Here is a 15,324-nt window from a genome sequence, read left to right as displayed (position 1 = left end):
ACTAGTATGTTTTTAATTTCATGCACGAACTCGTTTAACACGCACGGCTTTTCCAGAGAAACTTTATATAATGAATGCATTAGGCTCAGCTTACACACACTGTGTCAGATGATTACTGCATCATACTTAATTGTAATGTATAATGAGCGATGTAAACTGGATATCCTAAGTTTTTTGTGCTAAGTGAGGTGAGGGTGGCTGAATCCCTTGTATTCACATGAAAGACGGGGGTTACTCCTTAGACTTACCTAGTTGAGGATTTCGACGTTGATGCATTTATCTTTGGATTCAGTTGAATTCAGAAGTCAAAGTAAATAAATTTTAACTTTCCTCATATTATATGACTTGTTATTTACTACCGAATTTGCGTTCGGTGAAACCCCTGTTTCTCGTTGTTAGCAAGGTTTGGCATGCCTCTCACTGGTTTTCTTATAAGAGCTCGCTTGAAGCTTCGATTTTTGTTCCTTAATATGTTGTGGGATCATAATGGATAACTGGAGAAGCTGTTGTTTATATACCAAACGAGTTCAGATTCTGCTTTTTAAAAATATATACAATTAAACTAATTTCAATAACGTGATGTAATTTAGTTATAAGGCTGAGATATTACGTGTGTGTGTGTATACCGAGTGGACAACAATAATATTGGGGCAATCGTCACTTGAGTTCATCTGTCGTCTCCTAATCCCTTCGCTCTAGCTGGCTTGTCCACTTACTGATATATATAACTTCAGTTTTATGCTGTTGTATTGAGTCTGCCTCTTAACTTATCAAAAAAAAAACACAACTTATCTTCTTTCTTCTTTGATTACCTTTCCCTCTTGCGTCAGTAAGAAATAATCCATTTGATTTCCAAGGAAGATTACTGAATTACGTTAAAATATTCCATTTACTGCATGATTAGGTTAAATAGACATGGTACGAATGTTTTTCTCTAGCATTGTACTGATGTTCTCGGTGATTCATGTAGTGATTGATGGAAGTCGCGCCTAATGTTAGTTAATTTATTCTGTCACGGATTCGTCTCGGTGTGTATTATGTATGTCTGATTGGACATCTGCGAGATAACTGATTAGAGTTTTAGAATTGTGATGATCATCGCAGAGGCGCAGTCTCTTTGCATGGACTTATATCTGCATTCATATAATGGATTTGGATCTGCTTTCATGCAACTGTAAGCTCATCGTTGAGGTAAAAGCAATCCATGCCTAAGAACATCAACTGATGATTCGTCTTCTTGCCTCTTGGTCTAAAAAAATCTGAACACTCATACCATTAACTAAGCGGAAAGTTTACATATACAGGGTTTTACTCCGATACAAACTTCTGAAATACAAGTTAAATAGAAATCAATACAATTGCATAGAATATGAAGGGTTTTGAGGCCGAAGATTGAACTTGAGACGGGCCTGGATGGGGCCTAGTAAGATCAGGATGGAACCTAACGAAACTGTAGTGGAGCCAAGTTTTGGCTTTTAGAACTGTCTGAAGCCCATCTAAGACCTATCCTGAGGCGAGGCTCTAGTGAGCCCGAGATAGATTGAGTGGGAGGAAGACGGATCCTACTTAGATGATGTTATATGGGGGTGGGTGATAACATACGAAAGGTGGACGATGTTGTACTGAATAATTTCTTTTGATTCATAAGATGGTATTTTAGTGATTTGTATCTGAGTAATTGTCGGTATATATCCTTAATGCACAATGACTTTGAGACTGTCACTGCAAAATACACACAAGCTTCTCTATACAATGTGTACTTAACTGACAATATTATCAATTATATTGCTGTGCGAATGGTTTTGTATCACCAACCTAAAATTCAGTGCAACGCTTGATCCAAGAACACTTAAATTCATGATCCAAGAAACCTTACTGCTTAGAATCAACAAATTTAAAAGATCATTGACAGGAACTCCATAATTTTATATGAGTTTGTCTAGTGTGTGCCCATGGGCACATGCTAAGTACGAAAACTCATAAATTTGATGTGTTTTGATTGGTGTGGTTGGTGTGAATGCAGATGTGCCATCATTATTAAAGGGGTATAAGCCAATCAAAACAAAAAAAACCATCAAATTTTGTGCTTATTGTGTGCCCATTGGCACACCATAGAAAAACCGATTTTATATTGTACTCCAAACTTCTTATCGACAAATTATATCCTCACAGACACATCATATAATCGCGGAGTAAATAACACTATTCTTGTACTGTATCGAAGAAATAACAGCACGGCTGATTCACACGGCAATCTGCTTTGACTGTATTAGCAGACGGGGACAGTATGGGTGCATTTTGGTTCGCGTTGGTTAACCGAGATCGGAACCCATAACTTATATATAAATTGAAATTTTAATAACTTGAAATGACAACTTCATTCTTATTTACGTGCTATGTTTATTTCAATTCTATTAACAGTATATGCACAGCTGGCACATCTACAGCTGTCACCTAATTATTAGCTATAGAGTTAGTTATTTCAGTTACAGTTTTCTCCACCACTTAGTCTTTTAGTCTGTATATATACTCCATCAGCTTGTACAGAATGATCAAGTAGTTGTAAACATTTCATTCCTTCAATACAGTTTATTCTTCTTTCAAGAAACTATCATGGTATCAGAGCGGTACGATTCTCCGGCGACATTCATCGTTGCTCCGGTGTAGATACTGTTCATTACGATTAGTAGTTTCTCTGCGGTTAGTTGTTCGTTGCTTCGATTCATCTCGAAATCTTGTGTTTCTACTTGATTTAGTGCTAGTTTGCTGCAATTGAACTGAATTTCTTTCATTTACTCTGAGATTCTGTGATTTGTTCGAGGAGATTGTGAATTGTGTTCACTTTCTTATCTGCACTCTATATGTTTGATCTGTTATTCTGAAGTATATCTGAGTATTTTCTTGAAGAAATGTCGAATTTAGTCGGTAATCAAGATCCGTCAAGCATTTATTACATTCATCCATCTGAAGCATCATCATTGCAACTTGTTTCTGTCAAATTTGATGGTAATGGCTTTACGAACTGGAAAAGATCTATGTTGTTGATGCTTTCCACTAAGAATAAGCTAGGGTTTATCAATGGTTCTATACCTATTCCAGACATTACTTCTGTTGATTACAAGTACTGGTCACGATGCAATGATTTGGTGATTTCTTGGATAGTCTTTAACCTCGATGAAACAATTGCTACAAGTGTTCTGTATTTCCCAACTGCTGAAGAAGTTTGGTCTGATTTAGAAGATAGATTTGGTTTTGCTTCATCAACTCAAGTGTATGAGTTAGAACAGAAAGTTGCAGAAGCACTTCAAGGTTCTCAGAATATTTCAGCATTTTTCACAGCTATGAAATCTCTTTGGGTTGCACTTTCAGATGCCAATCCACTCCCTGCCTGTGTATGTCACAATTGTCCTTGTTGTGCTAATCTGGTTCAGAAGATCAAGACTAGAGAGCAAGATCAAAGACTGCTTCAATTCATGATGAAATTGAATGACAAGTTTGCCTCTGTGAGGGCAAATATACTGATGATGCATCCACTTCCTCAGGTTTCTCAGGCCTATAGGCTCTTTGCTCAAGAAGAGAAACACAAAGAAATTTCTCAGGCACAGAACACAGTTGAGTCACTGGCTTTTCTGGCTGACAAGAGAAGGTTTAACAATTCTCAGGCTACCTCAAAACAACAGTTCTCAAATCAGAATAATCCAAGAGGCAATTCTTATGATTCTGGAAACAAGAAGTTGTCTGGTAAACCTGGTTCCAATTATTACTGCACTCACTGTCAAGTGCCTGGTCACAGTATTGACAGGTGCTTTAAGATTCATGGTTTTCCACCTAATTTCAAGGGTTTTAAGGACAAGAAAGTTGCTGCATTCACTCAGTCCAGTGGAGATCATAATCCTTCTGATTCTGCAAATCAAGAACCTGATGCTGCTGATAATTCTGATCCACTGTCTATGGAACAATACAATCAACTGCTGACAATGTATAATCAGCACAATATTACAGACTCTCATGATACTTCTGATCATTCTTCATCTCATCACACTGCTCTCTTGACAGGTAATCTCTGTCTTTTATCCTCATCACATAATGATTGGATTTTGGATACTGGAGCAACTGACCATATATCACCTGCTTTATCTGATTTCTGTGAATATAGAGTAGTATCACATCCTGATAGTTTTATCACTATGCCTGATGGTAGTAAAACATCTGTTCAGCACATTGGCAATGTTCTCTTGCCAAACAAGATTTTGCTCAAAAATGTTTTACATGTTCCCAGTTTTCATTTTAAACTTGTTTCTGCAAACAAGCTTTGTCAAGATATGCAATGTCATCTGATTTTTAGCAATAATTCTTGCTTTATTCAGGACCATTCTCAGAAAGGTCCTCTGAATCTTCTTGGTAAACTCCATAATGGCTTGTACAGTGTGGTTCAGGAAGCATCTCACTCAGATTTGTCTCCCCCACACAGTCAAGCTTGTTTCACCACCACTCACTCTGATTCTGCTGCACTTCTGCATATGAGGCTTGGACACTTGTCTTTTCCTCAGCTCAAAGTGTTATTTCCTTCATGTAATGTTCAGACCTATGTACATAACAACATTTGTCATGTTTGTCCTCTAGCTAAAACTACCAGAAATCCTTTTCCTGCTAGTAGTATTAAAAGTACTGCTATTTTTCAATTGTTGCATATTGATGTTTGGGGACCTTATAAGGTCAAAACACAAACTGGTTGTACTCAATTCTTGACAATTGTTGATGATTACAGTCGTTTTACATGGGTACATCTTCTTAAGCATAAATCTGATGTTCCTGTTATTTTTGAGCAATTTCTTGATTTTGTGCATAATCATTTTAAGGCTAGTGTTAAGGCAGTTAGGTCAGATAATGCTTTAGAACTTACAGCTGGAAAAATGAAAGATCTGTTCTTAAGAAAGGGTATTGTTAATCAAATATCTTGTGCTTATTCTCCACAACAAAATGGTGTTGTGGAGAGAAAACACAGACACCTGTTGGAAACTGCCAGATCTCTATATATTCAGTCTCAAATTCCTGCCAGATTTTGGGGAGAATGTATTCTTTGTGCTACTTATCTCATAAATAGAATGCCACTCAAGTCTATACAGAATCAGACACCATACTTCAAGCTATATCAATCTGAAGCTGATCTTTCCACTTTAAGATGTTTTGGTTGTCTCTGTTACTTTGCTACTCATAAAGTACAGAGATCCAAGTTTGATTTAAGAGGGTCACCTGGAGTATTTGTTGGTTATCTTAATCATGTGAAGGGATACAAGATTTTGGATTTAAACACTTACCAGGTCATAATTTCTAGAGATGTTGTCTTTCATGAGAATCACTTCCCTTTTCATGTATTATCTTCCAAATCATCTATTTCATATCAGAACAAAATTTTCTTGCCTAGAGCTACTCATTCTGATCACACAGATGATTATGTTCATTCTTCTTCACATACTACACCTCCTGCCAATCATGATACTAATCATGATACTACACATGATACTACACATGATACTACACATGACAACACACATGATACAACACATGATACTTCTAACCTCACTGATATGAGTGCATCTGTTCCTCCACCAAGAATTTCAAATAGAACAAAAAATCCACCTTCCTATTTGAAAGATTATCATTGTAATCTGTCTTCATTAAATCCTTCACACCATTGGTGCAACTTAGTTGCTAGTAAGACTTTACCACCTGCACATCATCAGTTTTTGTCTCAGAGTGTAAATCACACTGAACCTTCTAGTTTTTTAGAAGCCTCCGCCAATCCTCTATGGCAAGAAGCCATGGACAAAGAAATTAAAGCACTTCAGGATAACAACACATGGATTCTCTGTGATCTTCCTAAAGGAAAAAAAGCAGTGGGCTGTAGGTGGGTATATAAGATCAAACTGAAATCAGATGGTACTGTGGAGAGATATAAGGCCAGATTAGTGGCCAAGGGATTCACACAGAAGTATGGAATTGACTATCAAGAGACTTTTTCTCCTGTTGTCAAAATGCAGACTGTCAGATGTATAATTTCCTTAGCAGCTCATAAACACTGGAATCTATATCAATTGGATGTCAATAATGCCTTCTTGCATGGAAATTTGAGAGAAGAAGTTTATATGAAGGTTCCAGATGGTATTCCTCATAAACCAGGACAGGTCTGCAAATTAATCAAGTCAATCTATGGTCTTAAGCAGGCATCTAGAGAGTGGAATGCCAAATTAGTGGATGAATTAATTAGACAAGGTTTCTACCAGTCCAAGCTTGATTACAGTTTGTTCTTGTGCAAAGATTCTACAGATATTACTATAGTAGCTGTCTATGTGGATGACATTATAGTGACTGGTAGTAATATTGCAAAGATTAATGCTCTTAAAGATCATCTGCATTCCACTTTCAGTATTAAAGATCTGGGATTATTACATTATTTTTTGGGGATTGAACTTACTTATCTGCCAGAAGGTGTTGTTCTAAGTCAAGGAAAATTCACCAAGGAATTGTTGTCATGTGCTTCTCTTGATTCTTCTGCCAAAGCAGCAACTCCTCTTCCTCTCAATCTCAAGTTACAAGCATCTGATGGTGTCTTACTTGATAATCCAGATCATTACAGGTCTTTGGTTGGGAAACTCAATTTTTTAACCAATACAAGGCCTGATTTAGCCTATACTGTCCAACTGTTGAGCCAGTTTCTACAGCAACCAAGAGATACTCATTATGCAGCACTCTGTCATACCTTAAAGTATGTTAATTCTACTATAGGACAAGGGATTCTTTTGAAAGCTGCAGATACTTTGACACTACAGGCTTTTTCAGACTCTGACTGGGCTTCTTGTCCAGATTCTAGAAGATCTGTAACTGGCTATGTTTTACAGTTAGGCAATTCACCTATCACATGGAAGTCCAAGAAACAATCCACAGTTTCAAAGTCATCTTCTGAAGCTGAGTATAGGGCTATGGCAGCAGCAGCTTCTGAAGTAGTTTGGACTGTCAGATTACTTGAAGAACTGGGGATTTCAAATTTAAAGCCTATTACTCTCCATTGTGACAATCAGTCTGCACTTCACATTGCCAGGAATCCAGTTTTTCACGAGAGAACTAAACACATAGAAATTGATTGTCATTTTACACGTGAGAAAGTTCTTGAAGGTCTAATTCAGCTCACATATTTGCCTACAAGCAATCAGTTAGCTGATGTTCTCACCAAAGTCATTCCCTCTGCTAAATTCAAGGAGCTCTTATCCAAGATGGGTGTGCATGATTCTACGATTCAGTCACCTCCCATCTTGAGGGGGGATATTAACAGTATATGCACAGCTGGCACATCTACAGCTGTCACCTAATTATTAGCTATAGAGTTAGTTATTTCAGTTACAGTTTTCTCCACCACTTAGTCTTTTAGTCTGTATATATACTCCATCAGCTTGTACAGAATGATCAAGTAGTTGTAAACATTTCATTCCTTCAATACAGTTTATTCTTCTTTCAAGAAACTATCAAATTCCGCTTCCCACGATATCTAAATGACCCCATTATATATGCGAATTGCAGTGGTGAAACCATGATTTGGAACATCATATATATCAAAATTTTGGACATTAGTCCGAACCTAGACGTCGTAGAACTGTAGTTAAAATTAACCCCTTTTCATCAGCTAGCTGTGGCTAATCCGCAAACTTGGACCAAATATATATTACGTAAGAATTATCATTTGACTACTGAATCATATATCAAACTGTGAGAAGTTTAACTTTAATGGTATAGCAGGGATTCATTTTACAGTACCAAAGACAAAATCACTTTGAATTAATGAAATAAATCGTCTGCTAAAATACTCTTATATAAGGTAATTTGAGTTAAAAAAAATTAATATTTATAACTTTTTTTTGAAACTACTAATATTTATAACTTGAAATCGTGCATCAACAACGTATTTATGAAAAGCAGGTAAATATTGTTTGATTTTTCGACATGAGGAAAATAATTTTTTTTGACAAAAATTCTGAAATTATATAATATTCGGAAAAACAAAAGTTTCTTTAATTAAAAGCATATAGTATTATCTAGTCAAAAAATGCCGGAGATGCACTGTATTAATCAGAAAATTTGAAGCATATATACTGGAGTCCACTCAATTATACCAATTCCAAGCGCGTGTATTTATGTCTATTTCCTGCGAAGCACCTGCACTGAGTACAAACTTCCATTCCACCATTGCGGCCCGCGCAGCTATTAACTAACGGGGACCTCTTCATCAATTTTATGAGTCTTTAACGTATACACAATTACACACATGCATGCAATTTCTTCTCCACCTTGAGCAACTTGTCAGTTAAGTTCTTTGTCTAGAAGCTACATCAATAGCATCGTCAACTTGTGCCCGATCACAAATATCAAGTGGACCTGATTATTCAAGTTTTGCTATGCATGAATGTTGTGTTTGGTTGGGGAGAATGGAATGAAATAGAATGACCCGAAGTATATGAAAATAGTAGAAATAGGAGTGAAGCTTTGAAAAAAATTATGTGGGCAAAATTGTTATGATAAGATAATTGAGAAGAAAATGAGTATATATATGAAGGAATGAAGCATTCCTTTCCAAATTGAAGGTGTGATCTATATCATATGACATAAGGAATGAAATGGAAGATTAAATGAAAATTATAAAAATTTACTGTAAATTTCATCTCATTTCTTCCTTATTGATTCACCTGAGCCAAACACAACAATAGAATATCGAATATATATCAAGCTGATTCCCTTATCGACTTAATATATCAAGTACTTATAAATCGAAATATTAGAGTTTTTAAAAGAACAAAATAAATAAAACTAAAGCCTAGATTAGTTATTCTGTGAGTTGCAGATTGTACAATAAAATAAAATTTCCTCAATATGATTTCAAAATTCCTCTAGACACTTGCAAATTTCAGGCTAGAGAACTGTATAACCTAACTATATACAAATATTGTCTTTGTACAAATGAAATAATAATGAGTCTGAAAATTGTTTATGAAATAATAATCTCTTGGTCTTCAAGCTGGATATGAAGAAGTAATAGCCATGGGAAAGCAAAGAGAATTCTTCCAAGCTCTAGAATGCATTTTAAGAATCTCAGTAGCTTTTTCCTTAGTCTTGCTTCCACAGTCCACTTGAAGCACCAAACACAACTTTGATACAACTCCCAGTTGCAGCATTTCTTGAAGAACACTTGAGCTACTGCCCGAATACTTTGCAATAGAATGTATGATCCTCACTCCTCTATCACTCGCAAATCGGGAAATCCTGAGTATTCCTTTTGAAACGACAGCTAATCCAGCTCCATGTTTCAGCAACTCCGATCTCCCTTCAGCACATTGACACAGCAGTTCAAGCACGGTCAGAGCCATTTCGGAGCACCTCTTATCTGACGGATGAGAAATCAGGAAATCGACGATTACTTGAACGGCTCCAGCTTCTGATGCTTTGATCCTGTTTCGGCCCAAGGGACAGAGATAGATTAGTACTTGCAATGCAGCTTTGGAGGCCTTGGGAGAGATTTCGTCTTTCAAAACATGAATGACTTCTTTTAACAGTTCTCCTCTGAAACTCTTCATTTCTGCTTGATCCACAACGTAAAAGATTGTTTTAAGAAGTAGAATGGAGTAAGTACGTGATTCGTAGTTGTCGGACTTCATGAAACGGATCATGGACTCGATGAATTCACCGTTTTCTGATCTAATTAGAGACTTCAGGCTTGTCTCGGATAGTTGGAGTTGATATAGAATGCTCAGTGCCTCATCTTCGGCCCTTGTTAATTCAAATTCCTCCTCAACTACTTCATCTGCTGATGATCTCTTTGCGTTTATGATAATCGAGGCCAGGAAATTAGCTGCTCCCGCTGATTCCATAAAACGTTTATTCGTCTCATTCTCTGATGCAATGGATTTGAGTCTTTTAAGGCATCGCATTTGAAGCTTAGGAGACTTCGAATCCTTGATGAGTTTCGAAATCTGAGATGTACTCACAGGAAGCCTTGGAGTTGGGATTCTCTGGATGCCATATGATGCATTGAGGGTGCACCACGCTTGAAGGAGTCTTCTCAGAGTATGGTTAGGAGTCAACTCTACATCCGTAAGCTCCTGTTTCGTTACCGGACAGTTGTTGTTTTTCCTCAAAAATATCCAATTCTCGATGCTCATCCGATCATATGTTATGCCGGTTGAGAGTATGACAGGGTCTTTCATGATCTCCAGAGAAATCGGACACAGAAAAAATGAAGGAACTTCAATCTCGTCCATTAGAAAGTAGGTTCTAAATGAATTTTAGGAGATGTTTGATCGAGGTTATATGAAAGAAACAAGAAAATTTGTTGATACGAAGATGGAAAAGAAGAGTGATCGGCTTATGTTTATATGTGTTCGGTTGAGAGTAAAGAAGGTAGTTATATATACAAAGGTGTTGAGATCTGACTTGGAGTATAGTAGAGGGGGTTTGGTCTTACTTATATAAGTGCGGACTGGATGCATTCTTGTGATCAAAGTCAAAACACGGAAAAACGGATTGGATGGCGAGACGAGATTAATTTGTGAAGACAATTCAAAGAGAGTTAGAAAAGTAGGTTCGAAGAGGCAGCTATAAGTAAACTTTAATCTACTAGGTCAAGATATTAGTTTGATTATGTATGCTTATTTTTATGTAGGCGCCGGTAGATGACAGTTCGCAAATCGCAAGTGCTTGGATATGTCTCTCTTTTTTATTTAAAGGAGGATTTCCTCTCTTAATGTGTGGTGCATTAGCATTGACTTTCCGCCACTAAGCTTCAAAAATAAATATAATTAGATTTGTGTATGTGCCACTAAGTTTTAAATATAAATATAATTAGATCTGTGTATGGGTAGAACGGTGAAAAAGATTGAGCTGTCGACAGACAGCCATTACCGGAGAGTCCTTGTTTCACGCGAAGGGGTATTTTGCCACCTTCACCCTTCCTTCCCCATGTTCAATTTTCTTCTTGTTATCGAATATTTTCAGAATTTTTTACTCTAAAAAAATATACTCAATATAGATTATAGCTTGAGATTTCCTTCTATATTGATATATTTACAGATTTGCAAGCCGGAAAGTTCTTCCACATTTCGCTTTTCTTCTGATAAAAAGTTAAAATAAATGCGATCTTATTTTTAAGTTGAAACAATTTCCGATTTATTTCATATGAATTTATTAAAAATTTATGGTTTTTAGATGAAGAAAACTAGTAAATATAAAGATAACTCATGTGCTGCAGGGCACATGTACCGCAAAAATTGGCTACTTCTGGAAAATTTAATAAGTTTTGACGGTTGAAGTTTAGATCGAGCCGAAAATAGTTTTAATTTATTCCTATAATGTCAAATTTAGTTAAATTCCGCCAACCGAGATGGCCATATACAGGATGAATTAAATAGTTATGTCATAGTATTTAAGATATAAAATTTTAATTTATTTCATTTTTAATAATATATATTACTAAAAATTTAAACATCAGATTTTTATTAAAAAAATTAAAAAAATATTATAAAATTATATTTTAAAGAGTTATATGCAATTGGCACCCCTTATGTTTGGACATAATACACATTGCACCTAATAGTTTTGGAAAATACACTTTGCAGCCCCAGACTTTTAACCCGTAGACACTTTGCACCCTTTTCGTTAATTTCTGCCGTTACCGTTAACTTTTGCAGGGGCATTTTGGGAAATTTAATTATATTTAATTAATATCAAACCTTTATTTAAATTTTCTGACAATCTAAACGATATTTTTCGGAAAAATTTAAAGAACGAAAGTTCTAGAGAATAAAAAAAATCTTCTTAAAACTATAAGGTTCAAAATTTTCGTAATTCTTCTTATAATTATTCTAAAAAAAATCAAAAATTAGAAATCTTGTAAAAATGAACAATCATTTTTAAATAATTATTTAAATTTTGAACTTTATTGTCCTAAAAAGATCTTTTTATTCTCTACAACTTTCGTTCTTTAAGTTTTTCCGAAAAATATCATTTAGATGGTCAGAAAATTTAAATAAAAGTCTGATATTAATTAAATATAATTAAATTTCCCAAAATGTCCCTGCAAAAGTTGACGGTAACGGCAAAAATTAACGGAAAGGGTGCAAAGTGTCTACGGGTTAAAAGTCTGGAGCTGCAAAGTGTATTTTTCAAAACTATTAGATGCAATATGCATTATGTCCGAATATAAGGGGTGTCAATTGCATATAACTCTATTTTAAATGAGTCTTGAAAAACATGTCAAAAAATGACGTATACAAAAACTTCTCGTCCATCATTGCGGCTATGATTATATAAAGATGGATAACTATATATTTTAATTATGTGGTCTTTCTTTCCTTCGTCTACTAGATTGTTAGTGACTTCTGCGCTTGCAATGATGCATTCCTTCGTCTACCTATAAGGATGCAACTTGGTTGATGCAGAAGCAGAACTCTGAACGCAAGAAAATTTCATATCCGTCTGGAAGATATATGCAAATTTCACTCAGACATAATCAGCTAATCTGCACGATTTCGTAATTGATGCCAGCGTATAGCCCAGGCCATAGAGTGCAAATTTCATATATTGATTTTCATGAAACTGCGAATTTAATTGTAACTTATTGATACTAATTAACAGTAATCTCCCTAAAACAAACGAGGCCTCACAGGGAGAAAATTATGTATGAACACCAAGTTAAATTAATCATAAGACTGCAAATTAATTCAGAAAAAATAGTATTCTCAATTATGTATTCCCCAGACATCTCTAAAATTTCAGGCTAGAGATTTGTATACCCTAACTACATATATTCAAATTAGATCATGTACAACTGAAAGCGAAAAATTGTTCCTACAAAGAGTATTGAATGTAATTGGTTCTCTACATCTATTGATCTTTGATCAAGCTGGATAGAAAGAGGGCACAGCCGTGGACAAGCAAGGAGAATTCCTCCAAGCTCTGGAATGCATCTTAAGAATCTCCGTAGCTTTTTCCTTAGTCTTGCTTCCACAATCCACTTGAAGCACCAAACACAACTTTGATACAACTCCCAGCTGCAGCATTTCTTGAAGAACACTTGAGTTACTGCCCGAATACTTTGCGATAGAATGTATGATCCTCACTCCTCTATCACTCGCAAATCGGGAAATCCTGAGTATTCTTTTAGAAACAACAGCTAATCCAGCTCCATGTTTCAGCAAGTCCGATCTCCCTTCGGCACATTGACACAGCAGTTCAAGCACGGTGAGAGCCATTTCGGAGAACCTCTTATCCGACGGATGAGAAATCAGGAAATTGACGATTACTTGAACGGCTCCAGCTTCTGATGCTTTGATCCTGTTTCGGCCCAAGGGACATAGATAGATTAGTACTTGCAATGCAGCTTTGGAGGCCTTGGGAGAGATTTCATCTTTCAAAACATGAACTATTTCTTTTAACAGTTCGCCTCTGAAACTCATCATTTCTGCTTGTTCCACCACACTGAAGATTGATTTTAAGAGCAAAACAGCGTAAGTACGTGATTCGTAGTTTTCGGACTTCATGAAATGAATCATGGACTCGATGAATTCACTGTTTTCTCCAACTAGAGACTTCAGGCTTGTTTCGGATAGTTGGAGTTGATACAGAATGCTAAGAGCCTCATCTTCAGGCTTTGTCAATTCAAATTCCTCCTCAAGCACTTCACTATCTGACGATCTCTTCGCGTTTCTAATGATTGAGGCCAAGAAATTAGCTGCTCCGGCAGCTTCTATTAAACGTTTATTCGTCTCATTTTCTGATGCAATGGACTTGAGTCTTTTAAGGCATCGCATTTGAAGCTTAGGAGATTTCGAATCCTTGATGAGTTTCGAAATCTGAGAAGTACTCACAGGAGGTCTTGGAGTGGGGATTCTCTGGATGCCGTACGATGCATTGAGGGTGCACCACGCTTGAAGGAGTCTTCTCAAGGTATGGTTAGGAGTCAACTCTACATCCGTAAGCTCCTGTTTAGTTACCGGACAGTTGTTGTGTTTCCTCAAAAATATCCAATTCTCGATGCTCATCCGATCATATGTTATGCCGGTGGAGAGTATGACCGGGTCTTTCATGATCTCTAGAGAAATCGGGCACAGAAAAAATGAAGGAACTTCAATCTCGTCCATTCGAAACCAAAAAATATATATAATCTGAAATATATGAAAAATCAAGACAATTTATGTTATGAAGACAGAAATTTGAGAAAGTCTTTTTGTTTATCTGAGAGTAGAGAAGGCAGAAAGATATATGAAGAAGATGATTTGAAATGCTTGGAGGAGCTTTGGTCTTATATACCCAAATTTGCAAAAGTCAAAACACGGAAAAACGGAGTATATGGCGTGAAGACCATTCAAAGAGAGTTGGAGAACTAGCTAAGAAAAGCCAACAAAGTATGAACTATTAGGTCAGAATAATATATTTTAATCTAATTATTTGGTATTTTATGTTTTTTACTGGCACCAATCAGATTGCAGAATATTTTAGTCGCACCAATCAGATTGCAGCATTTGCTTGAGTCTTCTCTCTGTTTAATATTACAGATTTGCATTGACTTTCTCTCTCTAGAAATGAATGAATGTTACTCGCATCTGTAATAGTTATTGTAAGGAAAGAGAGAGCTGGCAGCCGACAAGGTCGGTGTGGCGAGATTTATATATCTGCATGTACAGTTGGCTGTTACTCTGCGACCTTCACTCCTCCTTCCCATGTTTATCTGACTTTTTATTTAATTTTAATTTATGAATCCCAGTGGTTCTCTTTTTCACTTTAGCATGTGCGAAATTTATGATTTTCATTGATTATTGGCATGTGCTAAATTATCCTGGGTACTACAGTTACATATCAGGTAGGGCACAACCATTATATTATCGGGATCTAGAATTGAAATTTTAATAGATATTAAGTAATTTTTTGAAAAATATTTATATATTTTAATATTTTAAATAATTTTATGAAATTAATAATAATAAATAAAATATAAATAAAATTTTAGAAACAATATATTTTATATTTCTGTGTCTCTTACTAAATCAGTCGGTGGTGACATCAACCACAGGCTGATTTATTTGCACGGGGTTAAAATTCTGAACACAATGTGGGATTGAGCATAAATATTCGATTAACTAGTTTCTTCTGCAATACGATTTGTTTTAGATTTAATACAAACATGCATTGTTATATTGGTTTAATATAATTTCATGTTTAAATTGATCTATATATATATATAGTTGAAACGAATTATTAGTCAAAATATGCACAATATTTTTTAAA

The 15,324-nt window shown here is 35.8% G+C and overlaps 2 protein-coding genes across 2 annotated transcripts; both read right to left on the bottom strand.

Moving 5' to 3' along the window:
* Positions 1-8,891: 8,891 nt before the first annotated feature.
* On the bottom strand, positions 8,892-10,492 carry LOC108225391 (E3 ubiquitin-protein ligase PUB23). The gene has a single exon (XM_017400240.2). It carries the CDS (start codon positions 10,302-10,304, stop codon positions 9,060-9,062), a length of 1,245 nt encoding a protein of 414 aa, XP_017255729.1. The 5' UTR covers positions 10,305-10,492; the 3' UTR covers positions 8,892-9,059.
* A 2,264-nt stretch (positions 10,493-12,756) lies between these two features.
* Positions 12,757-14,322, bottom strand: LOC108224930 (E3 ubiquitin-protein ligase PUB23). Its single transcript, XM_017399695.2, has one exon. The coding sequence runs from the start codon at positions 14,178-14,180 to the stop codon at positions 12,939-12,941; it is 1,242 nt and encodes a 413-aa protein (XP_017255184.1). The 5' UTR covers positions 14,181-14,322; the 3' UTR covers positions 12,757-12,938.
* Between the last annotated feature and the right edge of the window lie 1,002 nt (positions 14,323-15,324).

This window comes from Daucus carota, chromosome 6, assembly GCF_001625215.2.
Source record: "Daucus carota subsp. sativus chromosome 6, DH1 v3.0, whole genome shotgun sequence".
Classification (NCBI taxonomy): Eukaryota; Viridiplantae; Streptophyta; class Magnoliopsida; order Apiales; family Apiaceae; genus Daucus; species Daucus carota.
Note: the sequence above shows the minus strand (reverse complement) of the source record. Positions and strands in the feature narration are given on the sequence as shown.